The 25,074-nt window shown below is 52.8% G+C and overlaps 2 protein-coding genes; both read right to left on the reverse strand.

Annotated features, from left to right (window-relative positions):
- Positions 1–23,208: 23,208 nt before the first annotated feature.
- GSTUM_00007808001 (uncharacterized protein) lies at positions 23,209–24,243 on the reverse strand. XM_002839684.2 has 2 exons: positions 23,636–24,243; positions 23,209–23,560 (listed from the first exon to the last, which is right to left on the reverse strand). Exons 1-2 carry the CDS (start codon positions 24,208–24,210, stop codon positions 23,290–23,292), a joined length of 846 nt encoding a protein of 281 aa, XP_002839730.1. The 5' UTR covers positions 24,211–24,243; the 3' UTR covers positions 23,209–23,289.
- A 240-nt stretch (positions 24,244–24,483) lies between these two features.
- On the reverse strand, positions 24,484–25,043 carry GSTUM_00007809001 (uncharacterized protein; the record flags this gene model as incomplete). XM_002839685.2 has 1 exon in its annotated part: positions 24,484–25,043. A coding segment is annotated over one exon (336 nt), but the record flags the coding sequence as incomplete, so codon positions are not given.
- Between the last annotated feature and the right edge of the window lie 31 nt (positions 25,044–25,074).

The following is a 25,074-nucleotide window of genomic DNA, read 5'->3' on the forward strand; positions in this document are numbered from 1 at the left end:
GTGTAGCGAAGGATTTCGTTGAGGGGGGCCCAGGGCTGGGGGCAGTATCCCATGCCGTACTCCGCTTACTTTAGTTAGTAGGTGAGATAGTGGAAGAATAAAAGGTTTACACACACACACAGTCTCCTTCTTTTCAACTCTGAGGGTTAGGTGTATCAGTGCGGTGTTCGGGGGGCTCACCCAATCAAACGCCCTTGGAGAGCCTCTCACGATGGCTTCAAGTCTTTAACTTCCCCACCTTCGGAAGGTTCATATTTTGTGCTCCGTCGGCTCGCTTTCCTTTGTTTGCCTATTGATACCGCACCAAGTGGACCTTACGGTCCTTGTTTTTTTTTTTCCTTCATTTTTTTGCTCTTGCTTGTCGGTCGGGGGCCATTGGTTTCCGGCCAGGATACAGTTGGTCGTATAGGGAGGCCGTCCTCCCCCCCTCTTCGGAGCGACCGTTCGGACACTCATGCAATTCCGGTTCCTCCTTGGTCCCCCTTCTCTCTTGCTTGGGCCCTTAGGGCCTTGCGCCCCTCACTGTCATTTCCCAGCTTCGAGCTGGTGCCCCACGCGAACCCGGTGTTCCTGACCCCCAATGGGGGGGGATGGCTTTGACCCGGAGAAATCGACCTTCGCCACCCCCTCTTTCGGGTGTGGCTCGACTGGTGTGGCCCGCCCCCTCGGGTGGCGCGGCCAAATGCTTGGTGGTGACGGCTCGGCAATCTACATTTCCTCATCTGGCCCATACGATTATGATGACAACTGACCTGTCCCAAACTCCGCCGACCGTTCGGTTGTGTTGTCGACATTGCGGTATCACCCTTGCTGTAATGGCTTGGGGGCACAGTCGCTTAATGGGGAGCTCCCCGGGGAACCGCCTTCGGGTGGCGCCTGCGACAGGGGGCCGTGGACGCTTGGCTAATGTTGCTAGGGGTAGGGTTGGGTGTAGGTGCGGGTGCTGGGCTGTTGTTTCATTTGTTGCGCGTTGATGTAATGATTGTCTTGTGGCAGGTGGCCCGTGAGGGGGATTTCTTTAAGGGGGGCCTTGGGCTGGGGGCTGTATCTCATGCCGTACTCCGATTACTTTAGTTAGTAGGTGAGATAGTGGAAGAATAAAAGGTTTACACACACGGAGCAAGAAAAATTTCGGAAATTCCGGTACAGTTAGCCGGGCATTCCTGCAACCACACCAAGATTATTTTTGTTTGTGTACACATCATCTTTTTATCCGGTACAACCAGAATTTTCACTCAAAGAACTACTCCACCCCCTCACTCACGATACTCCCCCTTAGGTGGTGTGGCCAATCACAGCCCTCCATCCTAAGGCTTCATTTCCTTTGAGAGTTTAGGACGCTGGCCATAAGACCATCCTATTCACTCACCATGTCCTCCCAACCCTCATCCCCGGCCTTGCCGCACCTTCTCCACTCCCCCTCTCCCCTAGGGGGACTCAGAAGCCCTACCAAGAGCCCAAGGGTCAACTCCCCCAGCCTCCTCCCGCCCAGCTCCCCTGAGGGAGTGTCCCTCAACTCGACCCTCCCCATGTTTGCCACTATCAGGCACCAGAGAGGCTGTCCCAACGCCTTAATCAATTTGGGAAACAGAATCGTGGCCAGGGGAAGCACTTTCCCAGAGGTTAGACGGGAACTAGGGTGCACGGATGCATGCTATGTCCTCCTCACCGGAAACACAAAGGCTCCGACCATAGCGGCGCCCCAACCGGAACTACCAGGCTTCAGAACTATGCTCCAGAAGATCTTCGGCAACGAAGCCGTAGACGCAGCCGACACCGACGCCCTGGCCTTCCTGGCAGCAGCAGCTTCCTCCTATCACCCGTCACAAGAAAGCCCTGTGCCAGTATCCCAAATACCACAGGTCCCAGCCTCCTCCCCACCACTGGACGAAGTCAACGAACCCATGGACCAGTCCTAAGACATCGGAATAAGCGAAACACCGGTTACGCAAGATGTAGCAATGTCCTTAGGAAATGGGAAAAACACAGACCAAACAGGGCTGGGGGATAGCCAGAACGCCCACAGCCCAAGCGGAGTGCTGGAGAGCTCAGCCTCCCAGAGCGCACCAAGGCAGGTACGTTTTTCCTCCCCCCTGGCCACAACAAGAAAAATCCCTGGAACCCAAACCTGAAATATAACAAACAACCCGGGCTTCTTACAAACCAAAGACCACAATACCACCCCCTCCTCCTCCTCCCTGTATGAATCGACGGAGGTCGAGCTCACACTGGAAGAAAAGGAGGAACTAGAACACCCCGTCACCGTCGGCATCATGGTCGGTTTCATCCATCAGCTGGAAAAGAAATTCACGGAGCAGATGCAAGCCATGTAGGCACGGCTCACCGGGGAAATAAGGCTAAGGACCAGACAGCCCAACGCTGGAACCCCCACTCCCAACGCCAACCCCTCCCCATTCACAGCCCCCAGACAGCCCAGAGCCCCAAGCCCAGCCCCCAACCAGAAAACCCCCCCCCCCCCCCCAACCCCAAAGCCCCCCCCCAGCCCCCCCCCCCAAAAAAAATTTAAAAAAAGCCCAGGGAAAACCCCCAAAACCCCCCCCCCCCCCCCAATCCGCAATGCCGCACCACAGCCCCCCCCCTCAAACAAATTTTAAGAAAGGCCAAGGGAAACGCACCAATACCAGCACCGCCGGCCGAAGCGAGCACCGAGGCTGAAGTAGCCGCCGTACAGAAAGCGGCACTCAGGCAGACGTGGGCCGCCATTACGTCCTCCGGAAGCGACGTCGACGGCTTCAGGCTAGTCCCAGCAAAGAAGAGGAGACAAGACCCAGCGCCAGGAATCCGAGAAACAGCACCCTCGGCACCTTCAACCCCACACGCCAGGCAAAGAAGGCTCCTTATTCGGTCGGTAGAAAGCAGCCACAGAATAGGAGCAGTGGGACAGTCATCAGCCAGAATCAGAGACGCGGTCAACTCGGCGTCCAGGGTTAAATTTGCGTACGCAGAATTCAACCGAAACGACGACCTGGTACTTACCACCATGGGAGACCTACCGGCTGAACCAGCCCTCGACGATGAATCGGCAATCACCAAGGCCCTGAACGAGATTGACGTTTTCGGCTTCAACAACACCACAGACACGCCATCCATCAACATCGTCATCAACAGCGTACCACTAGGTGACCAAGACTGGACACCTGAAGAATGGGACGCAGACTCCGACAGATGGGAGGACCTAACAAAGGAAATCTCTGAATACAACCCACAGGTCCGATTGCTAGACAGACCTAAATGGCTCAGATCCCCGACAGCGTTCAAGGCTGAGGAAAAAGTCAAATCCTCGGCAATCGTGGCGGTAGAGGCAAACGACTGGATCATGGCGGAAACCAGAAAACCCCTCCCAAGCATGGCCATCTTTGGCATGAGATGCACCTTCCGGAAGTACATAAAAAAAGACTCGTCAACCTGTTGCGCGAGGTGCCTCCAGTTCGGGCACCACGCCGTCCACTGCAGGATGGAAGCAATATGCAAATATTGCCGGGGAAGACACCACACTAAAGACCACCTCTGCGCACAGACGTACTGCACGGCGGGAAAAGGGAAGATGTGTTCCCACACCCTGAGAAGATGTGTTAACTGTGAGGAAACCTCTCATTTCGCTGGAGATAACTATTGCCCAACTAGGACTAGGGCAAAATCCCCGGCACAACCCCCAATGGCCACAGACAAAGGAAAAGCACCAGCAGCGCTGGCCCCTTCCCCGACGCCTAAATGAATATGGCGACAACAGATATAATTTATCAAAACCTCGGCGGGTCCATGAACGCTGTCACCGAGTTACTGAAACTCTCAAAAAAACGGAAACCGAAAATATTAGCGATTGCAGAATGCCCTCTTGAGAATCAGGATTGGATACATCTGGAAGGACTTACATGCTATGCAAGCACAAAGGCGACGAAATATGGCTGTGCCGTATACATTTTAGATAAATACGTACACATGTTTGTGGTTGAACAAATAACGATACAATAGATCACACTGTAGACCGGAGGCACGGAAATTACCTTCGGCTACCAGAGGCCCTCGGCGAAGGACTTCGACACAACAAACCAGTGGCACACGCACAGGGGAAACAACATCCTAATTGGGGACATGAACGCGCACCACCCTGCTTGGTCATAGGGGTGCCAGACCACGGCCGGATTAAAGCTGGCCAGATGGATGGACGACCGGGATATGGCAGTGAGAAACCCCCACATAATCACCCACCTGCCCAACGCGATCAACCCAAATGGAACAACTCTGGACCTTGTGGCTACCGACAAAGGCCAAAGAATCGAAGTACAGGCGCTGGACCTAGCAACAGCAAGCCATAGGGCACTGGTAATAAAAACCAGTTTCACATGGAAGGACGACGGGGAAAAGCCACTAAGGCACGACAAAGCGGATTGGGAGGCCATTAGAGCCGAGATCAGCCTCATGGACGACCACAAGGACCACCCAGCCGAAGTGCAAAAGGAACTCACACGCATAGTCGGAAGGCACACCCGGCAAAAAATGCCAGGATGGAAGGCTTTCTGGAACAAGTCCCTGCAGCAAGAACGAAAGGAGGTCCTCAGGCTCGTGCATAAATACACCCGACACCCGGAACTAAGGGAAAAAAAGAAGAACCTATGGAAAGCCATAATGGAAGCCAAACTCGAAGCCAACGGGAAAGCCCATCAGGAAGAAACAGATCCCGAATGCTTCAGGACGGTCCGGCCAAGGACCACCAAGCACCCTATACCGGCTTTGTCTAAGCAAAACGGCGAAGTGGTAGCGGAACACGGGGACATCGCTCAAGAAATCCAAAGGGCCCTGTACGGAGGAGAGAGGAGACGGGCCAGGGAGCAAATAAATAACGAACCTGAACCACTACAAATAGAGACCCTAGACGCCACCATCAAACAATCACCGAACGGAGCGGCAAGTGGACCAGACAACATCACCACCATGCTCGTAAAATGCTTTAGGAAAATACGGGAGTCCCTATTCCTAAGAATGATGAATCGGGCATGGAGAGAAGGAATCCCTGAAAGCTGGAAGGTCAGTACCACCATACTGATACCCAAGCTAAACAAAGCGTCATATACAGTGGCAAAAGGTTGGAGGCCGATACAACAACAATCCATATTGGCAAAAACCCTAGAAAGAGCAGCAGTCATACGGATAGCAAGACTCGAAATCCTGGAAGACAATATGTTCGGAGGGAGAAAGAGATATGGTACGACAGATGCCATACAAGACCTAAACAACGTAATGGACACAACCGGAAAAGCCGGCAAATGCATCACCACCCTCGACGTCCAAGGGGGATTTGACCACCTGCAGATGGGTAAGGTATGCGACAGGCTCGGAAAGCACTCAGGTCACCTGGCACAATAGGTCCGACACTGGGCCACTGACAGGACGACTAGCTACCGGTTCAATGGCAGAACGTCCAGAGGATATGCTACTGACAAGGGCACGCCACAGGGCTCTCCCCTATCACCAATACTGTTCCTTATCAGCATGCTAGAGACAGCAAAAGTACAGGCAACGCCATCCCAAAAAGCGGAAACCAAGGTCCTGATGTACGTGGATGACATCCTGGTAGCGACAACATACCAGGACGCGAAAGAGGGAAAAAGGATGCACCAGGAAACCATTAGGAGACTTGAGGCAACCGCAGCCGCAGATGGGTACGAGTTCGCACCCAGTAAAGCCAAAACAATCTTCGTACCGACACCACCGCAGAGCAAGTTCAAAGTCTGCCTACGGGGCCAAGAGATACCCGCTCAAGGCCACCTGAGGTGGCTCGGATACTTCCTAACAGACAAATGGAAATGGGACCACCACGTCAGGCACTGGAACAACAAAGCCACCAGCTCTGGACACCGCATAAGGGCAGTAACGTCCAGATACAGCAAGGGGGGACTGAATGCAGGGACAACACTGCGACTAATCAAGGGCCTGATAATCCCACAGCTGACATACGGGATAGAGACATGGGGAAACAAAGGCCTGATAAGAGAAGCGCAGGCAGCCCATAACAAGATAGTCCAAACCGCCTTCGGACTGGAAAAGAAAACACCGGTCCTGGCCTTCCTTACCGAACTCGGGATCCCACCACTGGACCTCATAATGCAGTTCAGGCAAAACTTGCTGGCACTACAAGCCACCACCAAGGGCCGCCACAACACTTGGACAAAGAGGTGGATGACCAAGCACACGGCAGAGGAAATTAACACCACCACCGGCAATTACCAACTAGGCAAAGACGCACTAAAAAACCGGCTGCAACAAGACTGTGCAGAAAGAGTCAACAACGAAGGGACCAGGTACCAAGGAAGGACCGGCAAATCGCACAAGCACCTACACTCCCTAACCAGGCAAAACTTTAAAAGGCTGCTTGGATTAATGGCAACGGCGGGTTGGCCATACCAGGAAATAACCGGCGCCAGGAGGCGATGCCCATGCGACCGGGACATAATAACCTTTGACCACCTAGCAAACATATGCGGGGTGACGACCACCACGACAATCGGGCTCTACGACAACAAAAGGCAAGGAGAACTCCTTCAATGGATGGACGGCTGGCCACAAGAGCTTAAGGGAAAACCAGAAATGACCGGAAATGAGGACGGCACCCAACAACCAGAGGCCGCCCAGGTAATCGGAGCCAACGTCAACCTACCCACAAGCCAACCAACACAGAAACCTGTGAAACCCAGACTACGACGGCCTTGTAAGGTATGTGGGGAAATGGTACTAAGGGACGTGCAGCATGAGTCGGCGCATGCCAGAATACACAACCCGGCAAGAAAGGGCCGATAGGCTACAATGGCGCAAGACACGGAGGAGGCGCCCAGTGGGCCAGGGGAGTAATGCTGCTCAGACTGTTATCTCATAATGTACACGACCACGGGGCACCGGGGGCAGGCATGGGTTTCTTTTGTTGGTTTGGATTTCCTTTGTTCACGACCATGGGGCCGGGGGGCAGGAATGGGTTTCTTTTGTTGGTTTGGATTTCCTTTGTTCACGACCATGGAGCCAAGGGGGCAGGAATGGGTTTCCTTTGTCGGTGGATTTTATTTTGTTTACGACCATGGGGCCGGGGGGCAGGAATTGGTTTCTTTTGTGACGGACCAAAGTTGTTTGAGGGAAAGGAGAAGGAGGGTATCGGAGTTTCTTTTGTATGGCCTACAGGGGGGTGTAGCGAAGGGTTTCGTTGAGGGGGGCCCAGGGCTGGGGGCAGTATCCCATGCCGTACTCCGCTTACTTTAGTTAGTAGGTGAGATAGTGGAAGAATAAAAGGTTTACACACACACACACACGGAGCGAGAAAAATTTCGGAAATTCCGGTACAGTTAGCGGGGCATTCCTACAACCACACCAAGTTTATTTTTGTTTGTGTACACATCATCTTTTTATCCGGTACAACCAGAAATTTCACTCAAAGAACTACTCCACCCCCTCACTCACGATACTCCTCCCTTAGGTGGTGTGGCCAATCACAGCCCTCCATTCTAAGGCTTCATTTCCTTTGAGAGTTTAGGACGCTGGCCATAAGACCATCCTACTCACTCACCATGTCCTCCCAACCCTCGTCCCCGGCCCTGCCACATCTTCCCCACTCTCCCTCTCCCCTGGGGGGACCCAGAAGCCCTACCAGGAGCCCAAGGGTCAACTCCCCCAGCCTCCTCCCGCCCGGCTCCCCTCAGGGAGTGTCCCTCAACTTAATCCTCCCCATGTTTGCCACCATTAGGTACCAAAGAGGCTGCCCCAACGCCCTAATCACTGTGGGAAACAGAATTGTGGCCAGGGGAAGTACCTTCCCCGAGGTCAGACAGGAACTAGGATGTACAAATGCATGCTATGTCCTCCTCATGGGAAACACGAAGGCCCCGACCATAGCGGCACCCCAACCGGAGCTCCCAGGTTTCAGAACCACACTCCAGAAAATCTTCGGCAACGAAGCGGTAGATGCAGCTGACACCGACGCCTTGGCCTTCTTAGCGGTAGCAGCTTCCTCTTACCACCCGTCACAAGAAAGCCCTGTACCAGTATCCCAGATACCGCACGTCCCGGCCTCCTCCCCGCCGCTGGACGAAATGAACGAACCCATGGACCAGTCACAAGACATTGGAGTAACCGAGACGCAAGTTACACAAGATGTGGCAATGTCCTTGGGAAACGGGAAAAACACAGACCAAACTGGATTGGGAGACAGCCAACATGCCCACGAACCAAGCGAAGTGCCGGAGAGCTCAGGCCCCCAGAATGCACCAAGCCAGGTACGTTTTTCCTCCCCCCTGGCCACAACAAGAGAAATCCCGGGAACTCCAACCGGCAATATGACAAACGACCCGAGATCCTCACAAGGTCAAGACCGCCCCGCCACCCCCTCCTCCTCCTCCCTGTATGAATCGACGGAGGTCGAGCTCACACTGGAAGAAAAGGAGGAACTAGAACGCCCCGTCACTGTCAGCATCATGGTCGGTTTCATTCATCAGTTGGAAAAGAAATTCCAGGAGCAGATGCAAGCCATTGAGGCACGGCTCACCGGGGAAATAAGGCTAAGGACCAGGCAGCCTAGCGCTGGAACCCTCACTTCCACTCCCACCCCCAACCCCTCCCCATTCGCTGCCTCCAGACAGCCAAGGGCCCGAGCCCCAGCGCCCAACCAGAAAACCCCCCCCCCCCCCCAACCCTCAATGCCGCACCACAGCCCCCCTCCCCAAACAAATTTTAAGAAAAGCCAAGGGAGACACACCAGTACCGGCACCGCCGGCCGAAGCGAGCACCAGGGCGGAAGTAACCGCCCCACAGAAACCGGCACTCAGGCAGACATGGGCCGCCATTACATCCTCCGGAATCGACGTCGACGGCTTCTGGCTAATTCCAACAAAGAAGAGGAGACAAGAGCCAGCGCCAGGAATCCGAGAAACAGCACCCTTGACACCTACAACCCCACATGCCAGACAAAGAAGGCTCTTTATTCGGTCGGTAGAAAGCGGCCGCAGAATAGGAGCAGCGGGACTGTCACCAGGCAGAATCCGAGACGTGGTCAACTCGGCGTCCAGGGTTAAATTTGCGTACGCAGAATTCAACCGAAACGACGACCTGGTACTTACCACCATGGGAGACCTGCCGGCCGAACGAGCCCTCAACGATGAATCGGCAATCACCAAGGCCCTGAACGAGATCGAAGTTTTCGGTTTCAACATCACAACAGACACGCCGTCCATCAACATAGTCATCAATAGCATACCACTAGGTGACGAAGACTGGACACCTGAAGAATGGGACGCGGACTCCGACAGATAGGAGGACCTGACAAAGGAAATCTCAGAATACAACCTGCAGGTACGGTTGCTAGACAGACCTAAGTGGCTCAGGTCTCCGACAGCGCTTAAGGCTGAGGAAAAAGTCAAGTCCTCGGCAATCGTGGCGGTAGAGGCAAACGACTGGATCATGGCGGAAACCAGAAAACTCCTCCCAAGCATGGCCATCTTTGGCATGAGATGCACCTTCCGGAAATACGTAAAGAAGGACTCGTCAACCTGCTGCGCGAGATGCCTACAATTCGGGCACCACGCCGTCCATTGCAGGATGGAAGCAAGATGCAAATACTGCGGGGGAAGACACCACACTAAGGACCACCTCTGCGCACAGACGTACTGCACGGCAGGAAAGGGAAAGATGTACTCCCACACCCTGAGAAGATGAGCTAACTGTGAGAAAACATCTCATTTCGCCAGAGATAACCATTGCCCAACTAGGACTAGGGCAAAGTCCCCGGCACAACAACCCCCCACGACCACTGACAAAGGAAAAGCACCAGCAGCGCTGGCCCCTTCCCTGATGCCTAAGTAAATATGGCGACAACAGATATAATTTATCACAACATCGGCGGGTCCATGAACGTTGTCACCGAGTTACTGAAACTCTCAAAAAAACGGAAATCGAAGATAATAGCGATTGCAGAATGCCCTCTTGAGAATCAGGATTGGATACATTTGGAAGGATTCACATGCTACGCAAGCACGAAGGCGATGAAATACGGCTGTGCGGTATATGTTTTAGATAAATACGTGCACATGTTTGTGGTTGAACAAATAACGACACAATACATCACACTATGGACCGGAGGCACGGAAATTACCTTCGGCTACCAGAGGCCCTCGGCGAAGGACTTCGACACAACAGACCAGTGGTATACGCACGGGGGAAACAACATCCTAATAGGGGACATGAACGCACACCACCCCGCTTGGTCACAGGGGCACCAGAACACGGCCGGATTAAAGCTAGCCAGATGGATAGACAACAGGGATATGACAGTGAGAAACCCCCACGTAATCACCCACCCGCCTAACGCAACCAACCCAAATGGAACAACCCTGGACCTTGTGGCTAGTGACAGAGGGCAAAGAATCGAAGTACGGGCACTGGACCTAGCAACAGCAAGCCATAGGGCACTGGTAATAAAAACCAGTTTCACATGGAGGGATGACAGTGAAAAGCCGCTAAGGTACGACAAAGCGGACTGGGAGGCCATTAGGGCCGAGATCAGCCTCATGGACGACCATAAGGACCACCCAGCTGAAGTGCAAAAGGAACTCACGCGCATAGCCAGAAGGCACACCCCCCTAAAGAAGCCAGGAGGCAAGGCCTTCTGGAACAAGTCCCTGCAGCAAGAACGAAAGGAGGTCCTCAGGCTCGCGCATAAATACCCCCGACACCCCGAACTAAAGGAGAAAAAGGAGAACCTGCGGAAAGCCATAATGGAAGCCAAACTCGAAGCTAACGGGAAAGCCCTTCAGGAAGAAACAGATCTCGAATGCTTCAGGACGGTCCCGCCAAGGACCACCAAACACCCCATACCAGCACTGTCTAAGGAAAACGGCGAAGTAGTAGCGGAACACGGGGACATCGCTCAAGAAATCCATGCGGCCCTATACGGAGGAGAGAGGAGACGGGCCAGGGAACAAATAAACAACGAACCTGAGCCACTACAAATAGAGACCCTAGACGCCGCCATCAAACAATCACCGAACGGAGCGGCAAGTGGACCAGACAATATCACCACCAGGCTCGTGAAATGCTTCAGGAAAATGAGGCAACTCCTATTTCTAAGAATGATGAACCGGGCATGGAGAGAAGGAATCCCTGAAAGCTGGAAGGTCAGTACCACCATACTGATACCCAAGCTAAACAAACCATCATACACAGTGGCAAAAAGCTGGAGACCGATACAACTACAATCCATACTGACAAAAACCCTGGAAAGAGCGGCAGTCATACGGATAGCAAGGCTCGAAATCCTGGAAGACAACATGTTCGGAGGGAGAAAGAGATATGGTACAACAGATGCCATACAAGCCCTAAACAACGTAATGGACACAACCTGAAAAGCCGGCAAATGTATCACCACCCTCGACGTCCAAGCGAGATTCGACCACCTACAGATGGGTAAGGTATGCGACAGGCTCGGAAAGGACTCAGGTCACCTGGCACAATGGGTCCGACACTGGGCCACCGACAGGACAACCAGCTACCGGTTCAACGGCAGAACGTCCAGAGGATATGCTACCGACAAGGGCATGCCACAGGGCTCTCCCCTATCACCAATACCTTTTCTTATCAGCATACTAGAGACAGCAAAAGTACAGGCAACGCCATCCCAAAAAGCGGAAACCAAGGTCCTGATGTACGTGGATGACATGTTGGTAGCAACAACATACCGGGACTTGAAAGAAGGAAAAAGGATGCACCAGGAAACCATTAGGGGACTTGAGGCAACCCCAGCTAGGGACGGTTACGGGTTCGCACCCAGTAAAGCCGAAACAATCTTCGTACAAACACCACCGCAGAACAAGTTCGAAGTCTGCCTACAGGGCCAAGAGATACGCGCTCAAGGCCACCTGAGGTGGCTCGGATACTTCCTAACAGACAAATGGAAATGGGACCATCACGTCAGACACTGGATCAACAAAGCCACCAGTTCTGGACACTGCATAAGGGCAGTAACATCCAGGTACAGCAAAGGGGGACTGAATGCGGGGACGACACTGCGGCTAATCAAGGGCCTAATAATCCCACAGCTGACATACGGGATAGAGACATGGGAAAATAAAGGCCTGATAAGAGAAGCGCAGGCGGCCCTCAACAAGATAGTCCGAACAGCCTTGGGATGGGAAAAGAAAACACCGGTCCTGGCCTTCCTTACCGAACTCGGGATCCCACCACTGGACCTCATGATGCAGTTCAGACAAAACTTGCTAGCGTTGCAAGCCACCACCAAGGACCGCCACAACACTTGGACAAAGAGATGGATGGCCAGGCACGGGGCAGAAGACATTATCACCACCACCGGCAATTACTAGCTAGGCAAAGACGCACTTAGAAACCGGCTGCAACAAGACTGGGCAGAAAGGGTCACAAACAAAGGGACCAGATACCAAGGGAGGCCTGGTAAATCGCACAAACACCTGCACTCCCTAACCAGGCAAAACTTTAAAAAGCTGCCAGGATTAAGGGCAACGGCGGGTTTGCTATACCAGGAGATAACCGGCGCCAGGAGGCGATGCCCATGTGACCGAGACATAATAATATTTGACCACCTAGCAAACAGATGCGGGGTAACAACCGCCACAACAATCGGGCTTTACAACAACAAAAGGCAAGGGGAACTCCTTCAATGGATGGAGGGCTGACCACATGAACTTAAGGGAAAACCAGAAACGACCGGGAACTAGGACGGCACCCAACAACCAGACGCCGCCCAGGTAATCGGAGCCAACATTTACCTACCCACAAGCCAACTAACACAGAAGCCAGTGAAACCCAGGCCACGGCGGCCTTGCAAGATATGTGGGGAAATGGTACTAAGAGACATGCAGCATGAGTCGGCGCATGCCAGAATACACGACGCGGCGAGAAAGGGCCGATAGGTTACTATGGCGGAAGACACGGAGGAGGCGCCCAGTGGACCAGGGGAGTAATGCTGGTCAGATTGTTATTTCATAATGTACACGACCACAGGGCATAGGGGGCAGGCGTGGGTTTCTTTTGTTTGCTTGGATTTCCTTTGTTCATGACTACGGGGCACAGGGGGCAGGCGTGGGTTTCTTTTGTTTGCTTGGATTTCCTTTATTCTCGACCATGGGGCCTAAGGGGCAGGAATGGGTTTCCTTTGTCGACGGGTTTTATTTTGTTTACGACCATGGGGCCGGGGGGCAGGAATGGGTTTCTTTTGTGACGGACCAAGGCTGTTTGAGGGAGAGGAGAAGAAGGGAGTGGGAGTTTCTTTTGTATGGCCTACAGGGGGGTGTAGCGAAGGATTTCGTTGAGGGGGGCCCAGGGCTGGGGGCAGTATCCCATACCGTACTCCGATTATTTTAGTTAGTAGGTGAGATAGTGGAAGAATAAAAGGTTTACACACACACACACACGGAGCGAGAAAAATTTCGGAAATTCCGGTACAGTTAGCGGGGCATTCCTGCAACCACACCAAGTCTATTTTTGTTTGTGTACACATCATCTTTTTATCCGGTACAACCAGAATTTTCACTCAAAGAACTACTCCACCACCTCACTCACGATACTCCTCCCTTAGGTGGTGTGGCCAATCACAGCCCTCCATTCTAAGGCTTCATTTCCTCTGAGAGTTTAGGACGCTGGCCATAAAACCATCCTACTCACTCACCATGACCTCCCAACCCTCGTCTCCGGCCCTGCCGCATCTTCTCCACTCTCCCTCTCCCTTGGGAGGACCCAGAAGCCCCACCAAAAGCCCAAGGATCAACTCCCCCAGCCTCTTCCCGCCCGGCTCCCCGCAAGGAGTATCCCTCAACTCGACGCTCCCCATGTTTGCCACCATCAGGCATCAAAGAGGCTGCCCCATCCCCTTAATCAAGGTGGGAAACAGAATTGTGGCCAGGGGAAGCACCTTCCCCGAGGTCAGACAAGAACTAGGATGCACGAGCTCGTGCTATGTCCTCCTCACCAGGAACACGAAAGCCCCGACCATAGCGGCACCCCAGCTGGAACTTCCAGGCTTCAGGACCACGCACCAGAAAATCTTTGGCAATGAAGCTGTAGACGCAGCCGACACCGATGCCCTAGCCTTCCTGGCAGCGGCAGCCTCCTCCTACCACCCGTCACAAGAAAGCCCTGTGCCAGTATCCCAGATACCGCAGGTCCCAGCCTCCTCCTCGCCGTTGGGCGAAATAAATGAACCCATGGACCAGTCACAAGACATCGGAGTAACCGAGACGCAAGCTACGCAAGATGTAGCGATGTCCCTGGGAAACGGGAGAAGCACAGACCAAACCGGTTTGGGAGACAGCCAACACGTCCACGAGCCAAGCGAAGTGCCGGAGAGCTCAGCCCCCCAGAATACACCCAGGGAAGTACGATTCTCCTCTCCCCTGACCACGACAAGAGAAATCCCGGGGACCCTGACAGGCAATGCGACAAACAACCTGAACTCCTCCCCGCAAAGCCAAAACCGCCCCACCACCCCCTCCTCCTGGTATGAATCGACGGAAGTCGAGCTCACACCAAAAGAAAAGGAGGAACGAGAACGCCCCGTCACCGTCGGCATCATGATTGGCTTCATCCATCAGCTGGAGAAGAAATTCCAAGAACAGATGCAAGCAATGGAAGAACAGCTTACCGGAGAAATAAGGCTAAGGACTAGACAGTCCAACACCAACACCCCTACCCCTACCCCATCCGCTGCCCCCAGCCAGCCCAGAACCCAAGCCCCTGCCCCCAACCAGAAACCCCCCCCCCCCCCCCCCAACCCGCAATGCCGCACCACAGCCCTTCCCCCCCAAGCAAATTTTAAGAAAGGCCAAGGGAGACGCACCAGTACCGGCACCGCCGGCCGAAGCGAGCACCAGGGCAGAAGTAGCCGCCCCACAGAAAGCGGCGCTCAGGCAGACATGGGCCGCCATTACGTCCTCCGGGATCGACGTCGACGGCTTCCGGCTAGTCCCAGCAAAGAAAAGGTGACAAGAGCCAGCGCCAGGAATCCGAGAAACAGCACCCTCGGCGCCTTCAACCCCACACGCCAGACAAAGAAGGCTCCTTATTCGATCGGTAGAAAGGGGCCGCAGAATAGGAGCAGCGGGACTGTCACCAGGCAGAATCCGAGACGCGGTCAACTCGGCGTCCAGGGTTAAATTCGCGTACGCAGAATTCAACCGGAACGACGACCTGGTACTTACCACCATGGGAGACCTACCGGCCGAACCAGCCCTCAGTGATGAATCGGCAATCACCAAGGCCCTGAACGAGATTGACGTTTTCGGCTTCAACATCACCACAGACACGCCATCCATCAACATCGTCATCAACAGCATACCACTAGGTGACGAAGACTGGACACCTGAAGAATGGGACGCAGACTCCGACAGATGGGAGGACCTGACAAAGGAGATCTCCGAATACAACCCGCAGGTCCGGTTGCTAGACAGACCTAAATGGCTCAGGTCCCTGACAGCGCTCAAGGCTGAAGGAAAAGTCAAGTCCGCGGCAATCGTGGCGGTAGAGGCAAACGACTGGATCATAACGGAAACCAGAAAACCCCTCCCAAGCATGACCATCTTTGGCATGAGGTGCACCTTTCGGAAATACGTGAAGAAAGACTCGTCAACCTGTTGCGCGAGATGCCCGCAGTTCGGGCACTACGCTGTCCATTGCAGGATTGAAGCAATATGCAAATATTGCGGGGGAAGGCACCACAATAAGGACCACCTTTGCGCACAGACGTACTGCACGGCAGGTAAGGGAAAGATGTGCTCCCACACCCTGAGAAGATGTGTTAACTGTGAAGAAACCTTTCATTTCGCAGGAGATAACCATTGCCCAACTAGGACTAGGGTGAAGTCCCCGGCACAGCAACCCCCCACTGCTGCTGACAAAGAAAAGGCACCAGCAGCGCTGGCCCCTTCCCCCACGCCTAAATAAATATGGGGACAACAGATATAATTTATCACAACGTCGGCGGGTCCATGAATGTTGTTAGCGAGTTACTGAAACTCTCAAAAAAACGGAAACCGAAAATAATAGCGATTGCAGAATGCCCTCTTGAGAATCAGGATTGGATACTTTTGGAAGGATTTACATGCTACGCAAGCACAAAGGCGGTGAAATACGGCTCTGCCGTATATATTTTAGATAAATACGTGCACATGTTTGTGGTTGAACAAATAACGACACAATACATCACTATGTAGACCGGAGGCACGGAAATTACCTTCGGCTACCAGAGGCCCTCGACGAAGGACTTCGATACAACAGACCAGTGGCACACGCACGGGGGAAACAACATCCTGATAGGAGACATGAACGCACACCACCCCGCCTGGTCACAGGGGTGCCAGCACACGGCCGGATTAAAGCTAGCCAGATGGATGGACGACAGGGATATGACAGTGAGAAACCCCCACGTAATCACTCACCCGCCCAACGCAACCAACCCAAATGGAACAACCCTGGACCTTGTGGCTAGTGACAGAGGGCAAAGAATCGAAGTACGGGCACTGGACCTAGCAACAGCAAGCCATAGGGCACTGGTAATAAAAACCAGTTTCACATGGAGGGACAACAGTGAAAAGCCGCTAAGGCACGACAAAGCGGACTGGGAGGCCATTAGGGCCGAGATCAGCCTCATGGACAACCACAAGGACCACCCAGCCGAAGTACAAAAGGAACTCACACGCATAGCCAGAAGGCACACCCCCCGAAAAAAGCCAGGATGCAAGGCTTTCTGGAACAAGTCCCTGCAGCAAGAACGAAAGGAGGTCCTCAAGCTCACACATAAATACCCCCGACACCCGGAACTAAAGGAGAAAAAGAAGAACCTACGGAAAGCCATAATGGAAGCCAAACTCGAAGCTAGCGGGAAAGCCCTTCAGGAAGAAACAGATCCCGAATGCTTCAGGACGGTCCGGCCAAGGGCCACCAAGCACCCCATACCGGCGCTGTCTAAGGAAAACGGCGAAGTGGTAGTGGAACCCGCGGATATCGCTCAAGAAATCCACACGGCCCTATACGGAGGAGAGAGGAGACGGGCCAGGGAGCAAATAAACAACGAACCTGAGCCACTACAAATAGAAACCCTAGACGCCGCCATCAAACAATCACCGAACGGAGCGGCAAGTGGACCAGACAACATCACCACCAGACTCGTTAAATGCTTCAGGAAAATGCGGCAACCCCTATTTCTAAGAATGATGAACCGGGCATGGAGAGAAGGAATCCCAGAAAGCTAGAAGGTCAGCACCACCATACTGATACCCAAGCTAAACAAACCATCATACACAGTGGCAAAAGGTTGGAGACCGATACAGCTAAAATTCATACTGGCAAAAACCATAGAGAGAGCGGCAGTCATACGGATAGCAAGGCTCGAAATCCTGGAAGGTAATATGTTCGGAGGGAGAAAGAGATATGGTACAACAGACACCATACAAGCCCTAAACGACGTAATGGACACAACCGGAAAAGCCGGCAAATGCATCACCACCATCGACGTCCAGGGGGGATTCGACCACGTACAGATGGGTAAGGTATGCAACAGGCTCGGAAAGCACTCGGGTCACCTGGCACAATGGGTCCGATACTGGGCCACCGACAGGACAACCAGCTACCGGTTCAATGGCAGAACGTCCAGAGGATATGCTACCGATAAGGGCACGCCACAAGGCTCTCCCCTATCACCAATACCTTTCCTTATCAGCATGCTAGAAACAGCAAAAGTACAGGCAACGCCATCCCAAACAGTGGAAACCAAGGTCCTGATGTACGTGGATGACATCTTGATAGCAACAACATACCGGGACGCGAAAGAGGGAAAAAGGTTGCACCAGGAAACCATTAGGGGGCTTGAGGCAACCGCAGCCGGAGACGGATACGAGTTCGCACCCAGTAAAGCCGAAGCAATCTTCGTACAGACACCACCGCAGAACAAGTTCGAAGTCCGCCTACGGGGCCCAGAGATACCTGGTCAAGGCCACCTAAGGTGGCTTGGATGCTTCCTAACAGACAAATGAAAATGGGACCATCACGTCAGGCACTGGATCAACAAAGCCACCAGCTCTGGGCACCGCATAAGGGCAGTGACGTCAAGGTACAGCAAGGGAGGACTCAATGCGGGGACGACACTGCGACTAATCAAGGGCCTGACAATCCCACAGCTGCCATACGGGATAGAGACATGGGGAAACAAAGGCCTGATAAGAGAAGCGTAGGCGGCCCTCAACAAGATAATCCGAATCCCCTTCGGGCTGGAAAAGAAAACACCGGTCCTGGCCTTCCTTACCGAACTCGGGATCCCGCCACTGGACCTCATGATGTAGTTCAGGCAAAACTTGCTGGCGCTACAAGCCACCACCAAGGACCGCCACAACACTTGGACAAAGAGATGGATGGCCAGGCAAGGGGCAGAAGATGTTATCACCACCACCGGCAATTACCAGCTAGGCAAAGACGCACTCAAAAACCGGATGCAACAAGAATGGGCAGAAAGAGTCACCAACGAAGGGACCAGGTACCAAGGAAGGCCCTCTAAATCGTACAAGCACCTACACTCCCTAACCAGGGAAAGCTTTAAAAGGCTGCTAGGATTAAGGGCAACGGCAGGTTGGCCATACCAGGAGATAACCGGCGCCAGGAGGCGATGCCCATGCGATCGGGACATAATAATATTTGACCACCTAGCAAACAGATGCGGGGTAACAACCACCACGACAATCGGGCTCTACGACAACAAAAGGCAAGGAGAACTCCTTCAATGGATGGACGACTGGCCACATGAACTTAAGGGAAAACCAGAAATGACCGGGGAGGAGGACGGCACCCAACAACCAGACGCCGCCCAGGTAATCGGAGCCAACATTAACCTACCCACAAGCCAACCAACACAGAAACCGGTGAAACCCAGACCACGACGGCCGTGCAAGATATGTGGGGAAATGGTACTGAGGGACGTGCAGCATGAGTCGGCGCATGCCAGAATACACGACCCGGCGAGAAAGGGCCGATAGGCTACAACGGCGGAAGACATGGAGGAGGCGCCCAGTGGACCAGGGGAGTAATGCTGGTCAGATTGTTATTTCATAATGTACACGACCACGGGGCACAGGGGGCAGGCATGGGTTCCTTTTGTTTGTTTAGATTTCCTTTGTTCACGACTATGGGGCACAGGGGGCAGGCGTAGGTTTCCTTTGTTAGTTTAGATTTCTTTTGTTCACGACCATGGGGCCAAAGGGGCAGGAATGGGTTTCCTTTGTTGATGGATTTTATTTTGTTTACGACCATGGGGCCGGGGGGCAGGAGTGGGTTTCCTTTGTGACGGACCAAAGCTGTTTAAGGGAGAGGAGAGGAAGGGAGTGGGAGTTTCCTTTGTATGGCCTACAGGGGGGTGTAGCGAAGGATTTCATTGAGGGGGGCCCAGGGCTGGGGGCAGTATCCCATGCCGTACTCCGATTACTTTAGTAAGTAGGTGAGATAGTGGAAGAATAAAAGGTTTACACACACACACACAGTCTCCTTCTTTTCAACTCTGAGGGTTAGGTGTATCAGTGCGGTGTTTGGGGGGCTCACCCAATCAAACGCCCTTGAAGAGCTTCTCACGATGGCTTCAAGTCTTTAACTTTCCCACCTTCGGAAGGTTCACATTTTTGTGCTCCGTTGGCTCACTTTCCTTTGTTTGCCTATTGATACGGCACCGAGTGGACCTTACGGTCCTTATTTTTCCCCTCGTTCTTTTGCTCTTGCTTGTCGGTCGGGCGTCCTTGGTTTCCAGCCAGGATACAGTTGGTCGTATAGGGAGGCCGTCCTCCCCCCCTCTTCGGAGCGACCGTTCGGACACTCATGCGATTCCGGTTCCTCCTTGGTCCCCCTTCTCTCTTGCTTGGGCCCTTAGGGCCTTGCGCCCCTCACTGTCTTTTCCCAGCTTCGAGCTGGGCCCCTGCGCGAACCCGGTGTTCCTGACCCCCTATGGGGGGGATGGCTTTGACCCGGAGAAATCGACCTTCACCACCCCCTCTTTTGGGTGTGGCTCGACTGGTGTGGCCCGCCCCCTCGGGTGGCGCGGCCAGATGCTTGGCGGTGACGGCTCGGCAATCTACATTTCCTCATCTGGCCCAGACGACTATGACGGCGACTGACCTGTCCCGAACTCCACCGACCGTTTGGTTTTATTGTCGACATTGCAGTATCACCCTTGCTGTAATGGCTTGGGGGCACAGTCGCTTAATGGGGAGCTCCCCGGGGAACCGCCTTCGGGTGGCGCCTGCGACAGGGGGCCGTGGACGCTTGGCTAATGTTGCTAGGGGTAGGGTTGGGTGTAGGTGCGGGCGCTGGGCTGTTGTTTCTTTTGTTGCGCGTTGATGTAATGATTTTCTTGTGGCAGGTGGCCCGCGAGGGGGATTTCTTTAAGGGGGGCCCAGGGCTGGGGGCTGTATCTCATGCCGTACTCCGATTACTTTAGTTAGTAGGTGAGATTGTAGTTGAATAAAAGGTTTACACACACACACACATATGTCAAGCGCTTTCACTTTCTCTTACGTTGCTCGTTCGTTCATTCATATATACAACAGGAGACGCAGACCGGACTACGTTTGCTGGTCCCGTTGATATCGCATTACGGTCAAGACTACGAGTGATGGTAGGTGATGTCACAACCTGTGAAGGGAAAGTTACACACTGAGGGAGGGCGCTCTTTTTTTCCCTATATATGATACTTGCGCACAATTACGTCCTCGCTGGCTATCATAGCCGCGTCCCGCAAGGTGTGATATATAGGCCGAACTTCTTGGTGCAGTGAGGCGAGAGAATGGAAGGGCCGGGGTCACGTTCAAGCCCGGCAATGCGGATTCTGGATTGGATACCTTATGCCTTATTGGGGATCTGGCACTTTTGAGATTATTTGGAATTACAGGATTCACTTAAAGCAAAAAAAAACAAAAAAACACAAAAAAACATATATTGCGCGCGCGGGTGGGTGAGGTGATTAGGTAGACGTCTGTTAGAAATAGCAAATGGCACTTTTGGAATTCTCGAGTGCCTTTTCCAAATCGTGGTAATAGATAAATAGACTACACGACCGTTCTTACTCCAGTTGACAGAATCTCCTACTCGGACAAGGACGTAATCGTAATCACTCCTACAGTACAGTATCTACCATTCATCATCCACGCCTTGCACAACCAGCGTAAACTGTCACTCGCTCTCTCCCCCGGAGGTACTAAAGTACCGTACAGCACAGCACAGCAGTTACGTATGATGAAAAGGGGGAGACAACGTCAGGCAAGTGGCGTGCGACATGCAAATATATACGCACAGGTTAAATCGGTAGTTTGTTTTCTAGGAGCGGTTACTTTTTGGTAGGAAGAGGGAGAATCTGTTGATTCGTAGTACTGTATTGTGGATGCGAGATATAGTAGGGTAGGGTAGGGTAGGGTAGGGTATACCTGTACATACCAATTCAGCCGGGAAGCACGAGATCCCACATCAGCTAGAAAGCAAGCAAGTATGGTAAGGGATCAAGCGATTGATTGGGTCTTAATATAGATCCGGGTGGAGAAGGGAGATTTATCGTACTACATCTTTATGTAACACGTTTGCCCCGTCAATCGCGCGTAACCCGATCTTTCTTTCTTTCTTTCTTTCTTTTTTTCTTGTAGTACCGTGGAGGAAGTGGGGGGGGGGGGGCAAATGGGTATTTATCCATCTAAAGGATCACGGTACTGTACGGAATTCCAAAATCTACTCGTACTTTGTGCAGAGACTGCTTACACCCCCCAAGCTGTCTTGTAACCTTGTAATATGCAACCGCAATTCATAGTTCAACACAAACAACCCGATTTCCCGATCTCCGCCAAAAAAGCTCACAACTCCCCTCTCAGCGCCCTCTGTGCTCGAGTACTGCACTGTGCTGTACTGTATAGACCACCATGCAGCCAGTATCCACAAGTCCAAACATCCAACTCACTTAGCATGTAAATGTAAAACAGCAACCAGACAAGAAAGAAAAAGCTCGGCGAAATTCCGCACCCCATTAGGTTAATAAAATGGCATTGAAAAAGCACAATGCTTTTCATGAGAAATTTTCAGCGAGGGATCTCTAGCGACCCCGAAGGAACCCTATTCATGAATCCGTCACAAAGCTTTGGAAGCGTTGCGTTGGGAGGTCCGGAATAGGTTGCTTCGTGGGAGGGATGTATGATATGTGGCGGTAAGGCTGGAGAGTATGAAATACTTGTGCCAGGGACGGTGCGGATGCTACGCACCGACGTTTCCCGCTTTTCAATTCTACCCCTCCCTCCCTGCAGTCGTTCACCAGCTCAACTGTTATCATGTTCTGACGGAGGATTTTCGGGGCGGTTAATCAACATTACGTCCATATTTCGAGTAAGTTCTCCGTGGCGCAATTGGTTAGCGCGTTCGACTGTTAATCGAGAGGTTGGAAGTTCAAGCCTTCCCGGGGAAGATGTTTTCTTTTTAACAAACTTTTTTTTCTTGAACAAAAATATACCATATTATCATACACGGCATTAATTAATAATAATCAATCACTTGTTGTCCAGGCGAGTTGCTTAGTCTGGTCTTTCGTACTTCGGGCGAACTGCCGGTCAACTATCATTTCATACATGTACAAGTTATCATAAGCTCAACAACCACCCTAGCAATCACCGCCGGCACTAGATGTAGTACGGTACGGTACGAGCGCCCTCAGAAAATCAATACCCAGACAAAGGAGCAAGTCCCGCATCATACCCACCTACCCGCCTACATCCTACTCCATGTGCGATCCAACCATTGGAACACTCACACCTACCCGCCCCCCCCTCCACAGCCGATTCCATGATCCCAGCCGGTGAGGGCGATACGCTGGTGGCCATCTTCATAAGTTGGGACCAACCACTATATATAGCCTCCTCTTGGTGCCTGACCCATTGGACTCCTAAATTTGGGACTGACTAGGAAGGGGACGCTGGACCAGCATTTCGCAACACTAGCTTTGTGGTTCGCGAGTGATGGGGTGTGATTTTTGGTTTATGGAGGGTTGCCTGTTTGTTTGGTTTGTTTGGGGTATTTGCGTTTGGGCTTTCCCGGGGTGTAGTAGGGGATGCAAAGTGCAGATGCCGAAGGAGAAAGAGAGAACGAGAGAGAGAGGGAGAGATGGGTCAGGGTGATACGGTGTTATATATTTGGATAACCGCCTCACACAAACATAGCACAGCATAGTACGCCATCAACCCATTCATCATCCTGTGTGGGAACAACCTACTCCACCCACTCGGGATCCTCCCGCCTCCTCCAACACGCCACAAATTTCCTTCCTCCATTCCTCTCAACCTTCTTCCCCTCCTCGGTATCGGTCCTCATCACAGCAATGCACACATCGCCATCAACCTCCTCCCCAATCAACCTCTCAAACAACGGGTGCTCATCGAAATGCTTCGCCATCCAGTGATGCAAATCCTCCACATCGGTGATGGTGTACAAGACACCAGCAGGCGCGAGCACGTAGGCATACTCGCTCGCCAGCGTAGGCCTAGCAACACGTGCGTCAACCACATAAACCCTGCAAGCGGGAAGGAAAGAAGGAAGGAAGGGGGGGAGCACATACGATACAATCCTAGCCTTGTGCTTCCTAGCTTTGAAGTGGGGATCGGGAAAGCACAAGAACACCTTCTGCAACTGGGACCTCTCGAAAAAATTGGGCAGAAACTTCATCGCGTTCGCCCTGATCACGCCCACGTCCGCGTACGCTTCCCCGCCGGCTAGGCGTCGCAGCGCGCGGATCCGCTCGTCGACGTACTCCGTCACTTGCGTCCTTATCTCCATGCCCAGCATGCGTACGCCCGGGAGCACCTTTGGGAGGGAGATTATCAGGCCGCCGAAGCCGCAGCCGATGTCCGCTACTTCTACCCTTTTCTCTTCAGGGGTGGTGGTGGAGGTGGAGATGGGGGAGGAGAAGTGCTTGCTCCAGTCCATGTCAGCGGGGCATGGAGGGTACACCAATTGGTGGTCCGAGAACGGGTTTGCGTGCGCGCGCTGTCGGTAGTGTTTCTTCTGCGGGAGGCCCTGGCGTGTTAGATCCGAGCGATATGCAGACCGGTGGCCCGTGCGTTCGCCGTTGGATGGCTTCTGACGCTTTGCTGGGGGGGAGGTGGAGGTTGAGGTTGTTGGCGGGGTTGACATTTTGTGTCCTGGTTTTCTGGCTTTTTTCTCTCGGATTGGCGGTGGTGGTGGAGGTCTTTTTTGCTTGCAAGGTGGAAAGAAAGATTGTGCGTGACCTTGACTATCATTGAGGCTTAAAATTAAGAAATTCTTCAACGGCTTGGCTGGCACGTGACAAGGCGGGGGAGTTGCGATTGGGATATGGCAGACAATTGAGACAACGGTGAGATACAACACGATACTGGCGCGCACGAGACCACAAAAGACGTCCGAGAGCAGCGCCGGTAGGCAAAGAACGTTAGATGCGGTAAGTTATCCGTCGTCATTAATTAACTTCACCAGTTGTCCACGATGCTAATGCCAACTTCCCCCTACTCACTCACTAACTCCCCCTTTTGCATGACTTGACTTGTTGATATGATAGCCAAGGGGCAGTGGTGGTGATGGGTATTTTGGTATATACAACTCACGACGGAAAAAAAGAAAAGTGAAAAAAAAAGACAAATTCCAAGGGAATATCAGGATTCCGAAGAAGTGTGCGTGTGTGTGTGGAAAGCGACCGCTGCAATTGCCATAGCGATAGAAAAACAAAGCCACAAGCTCCAAATGAAAGGAAAAAAGTCGAGTACGCCATCAATCATCGAAGGGGGGGCAATAAAAAGAGAGGAATGGAACACACGGCTGAATATCTCCCGTGTTATGGGAGTGGAGGAAAGGGAGAAAAGACAGCTAAAAAAGAAAAAAGGTAGAGATAAAACACAATGCAAAAATTGAACATGAAAAAACCCAGAACCAGAACAAATAATCCCTTTCCACCATGCACATTTCCGAAAAAGACACCCACTTCCTCTCGAACTCGCAGTGTCCGTGACCTCGCTATGGACA

Source organism: Tuber melanosporum, assembly GCF_000151645.1.
Source record: "Tuber melanosporum whole genome shotgun sequence assembly, scaffold_39, strain Mel28".
NCBI classification, from domain to species: Eukaryota; Fungi; Ascomycota; class Pezizomycetes; order Pezizales; family Tuberaceae; genus Tuber; species Tuber melanosporum.

What these genes read in the sequence shown, in the direction of transcription:
- GSTUM_00007808001 (XM_002839684.2), bottom strand. Translation starts at nt 24,210, where the DNA reads ATGTCAACCCCGCCAACAACCTCAACCTCCACCTCCCCCCCAGCAAAG. An exon ending in CACAAGGCTAGGATTGTATC is followed by an intron (nt 23,561 to 23,635) that starts GTATGTGCTCCC and finishes ACGTGTTGCTAG; the next exon opens with GCCTACGCTGGCGAGCGAGT.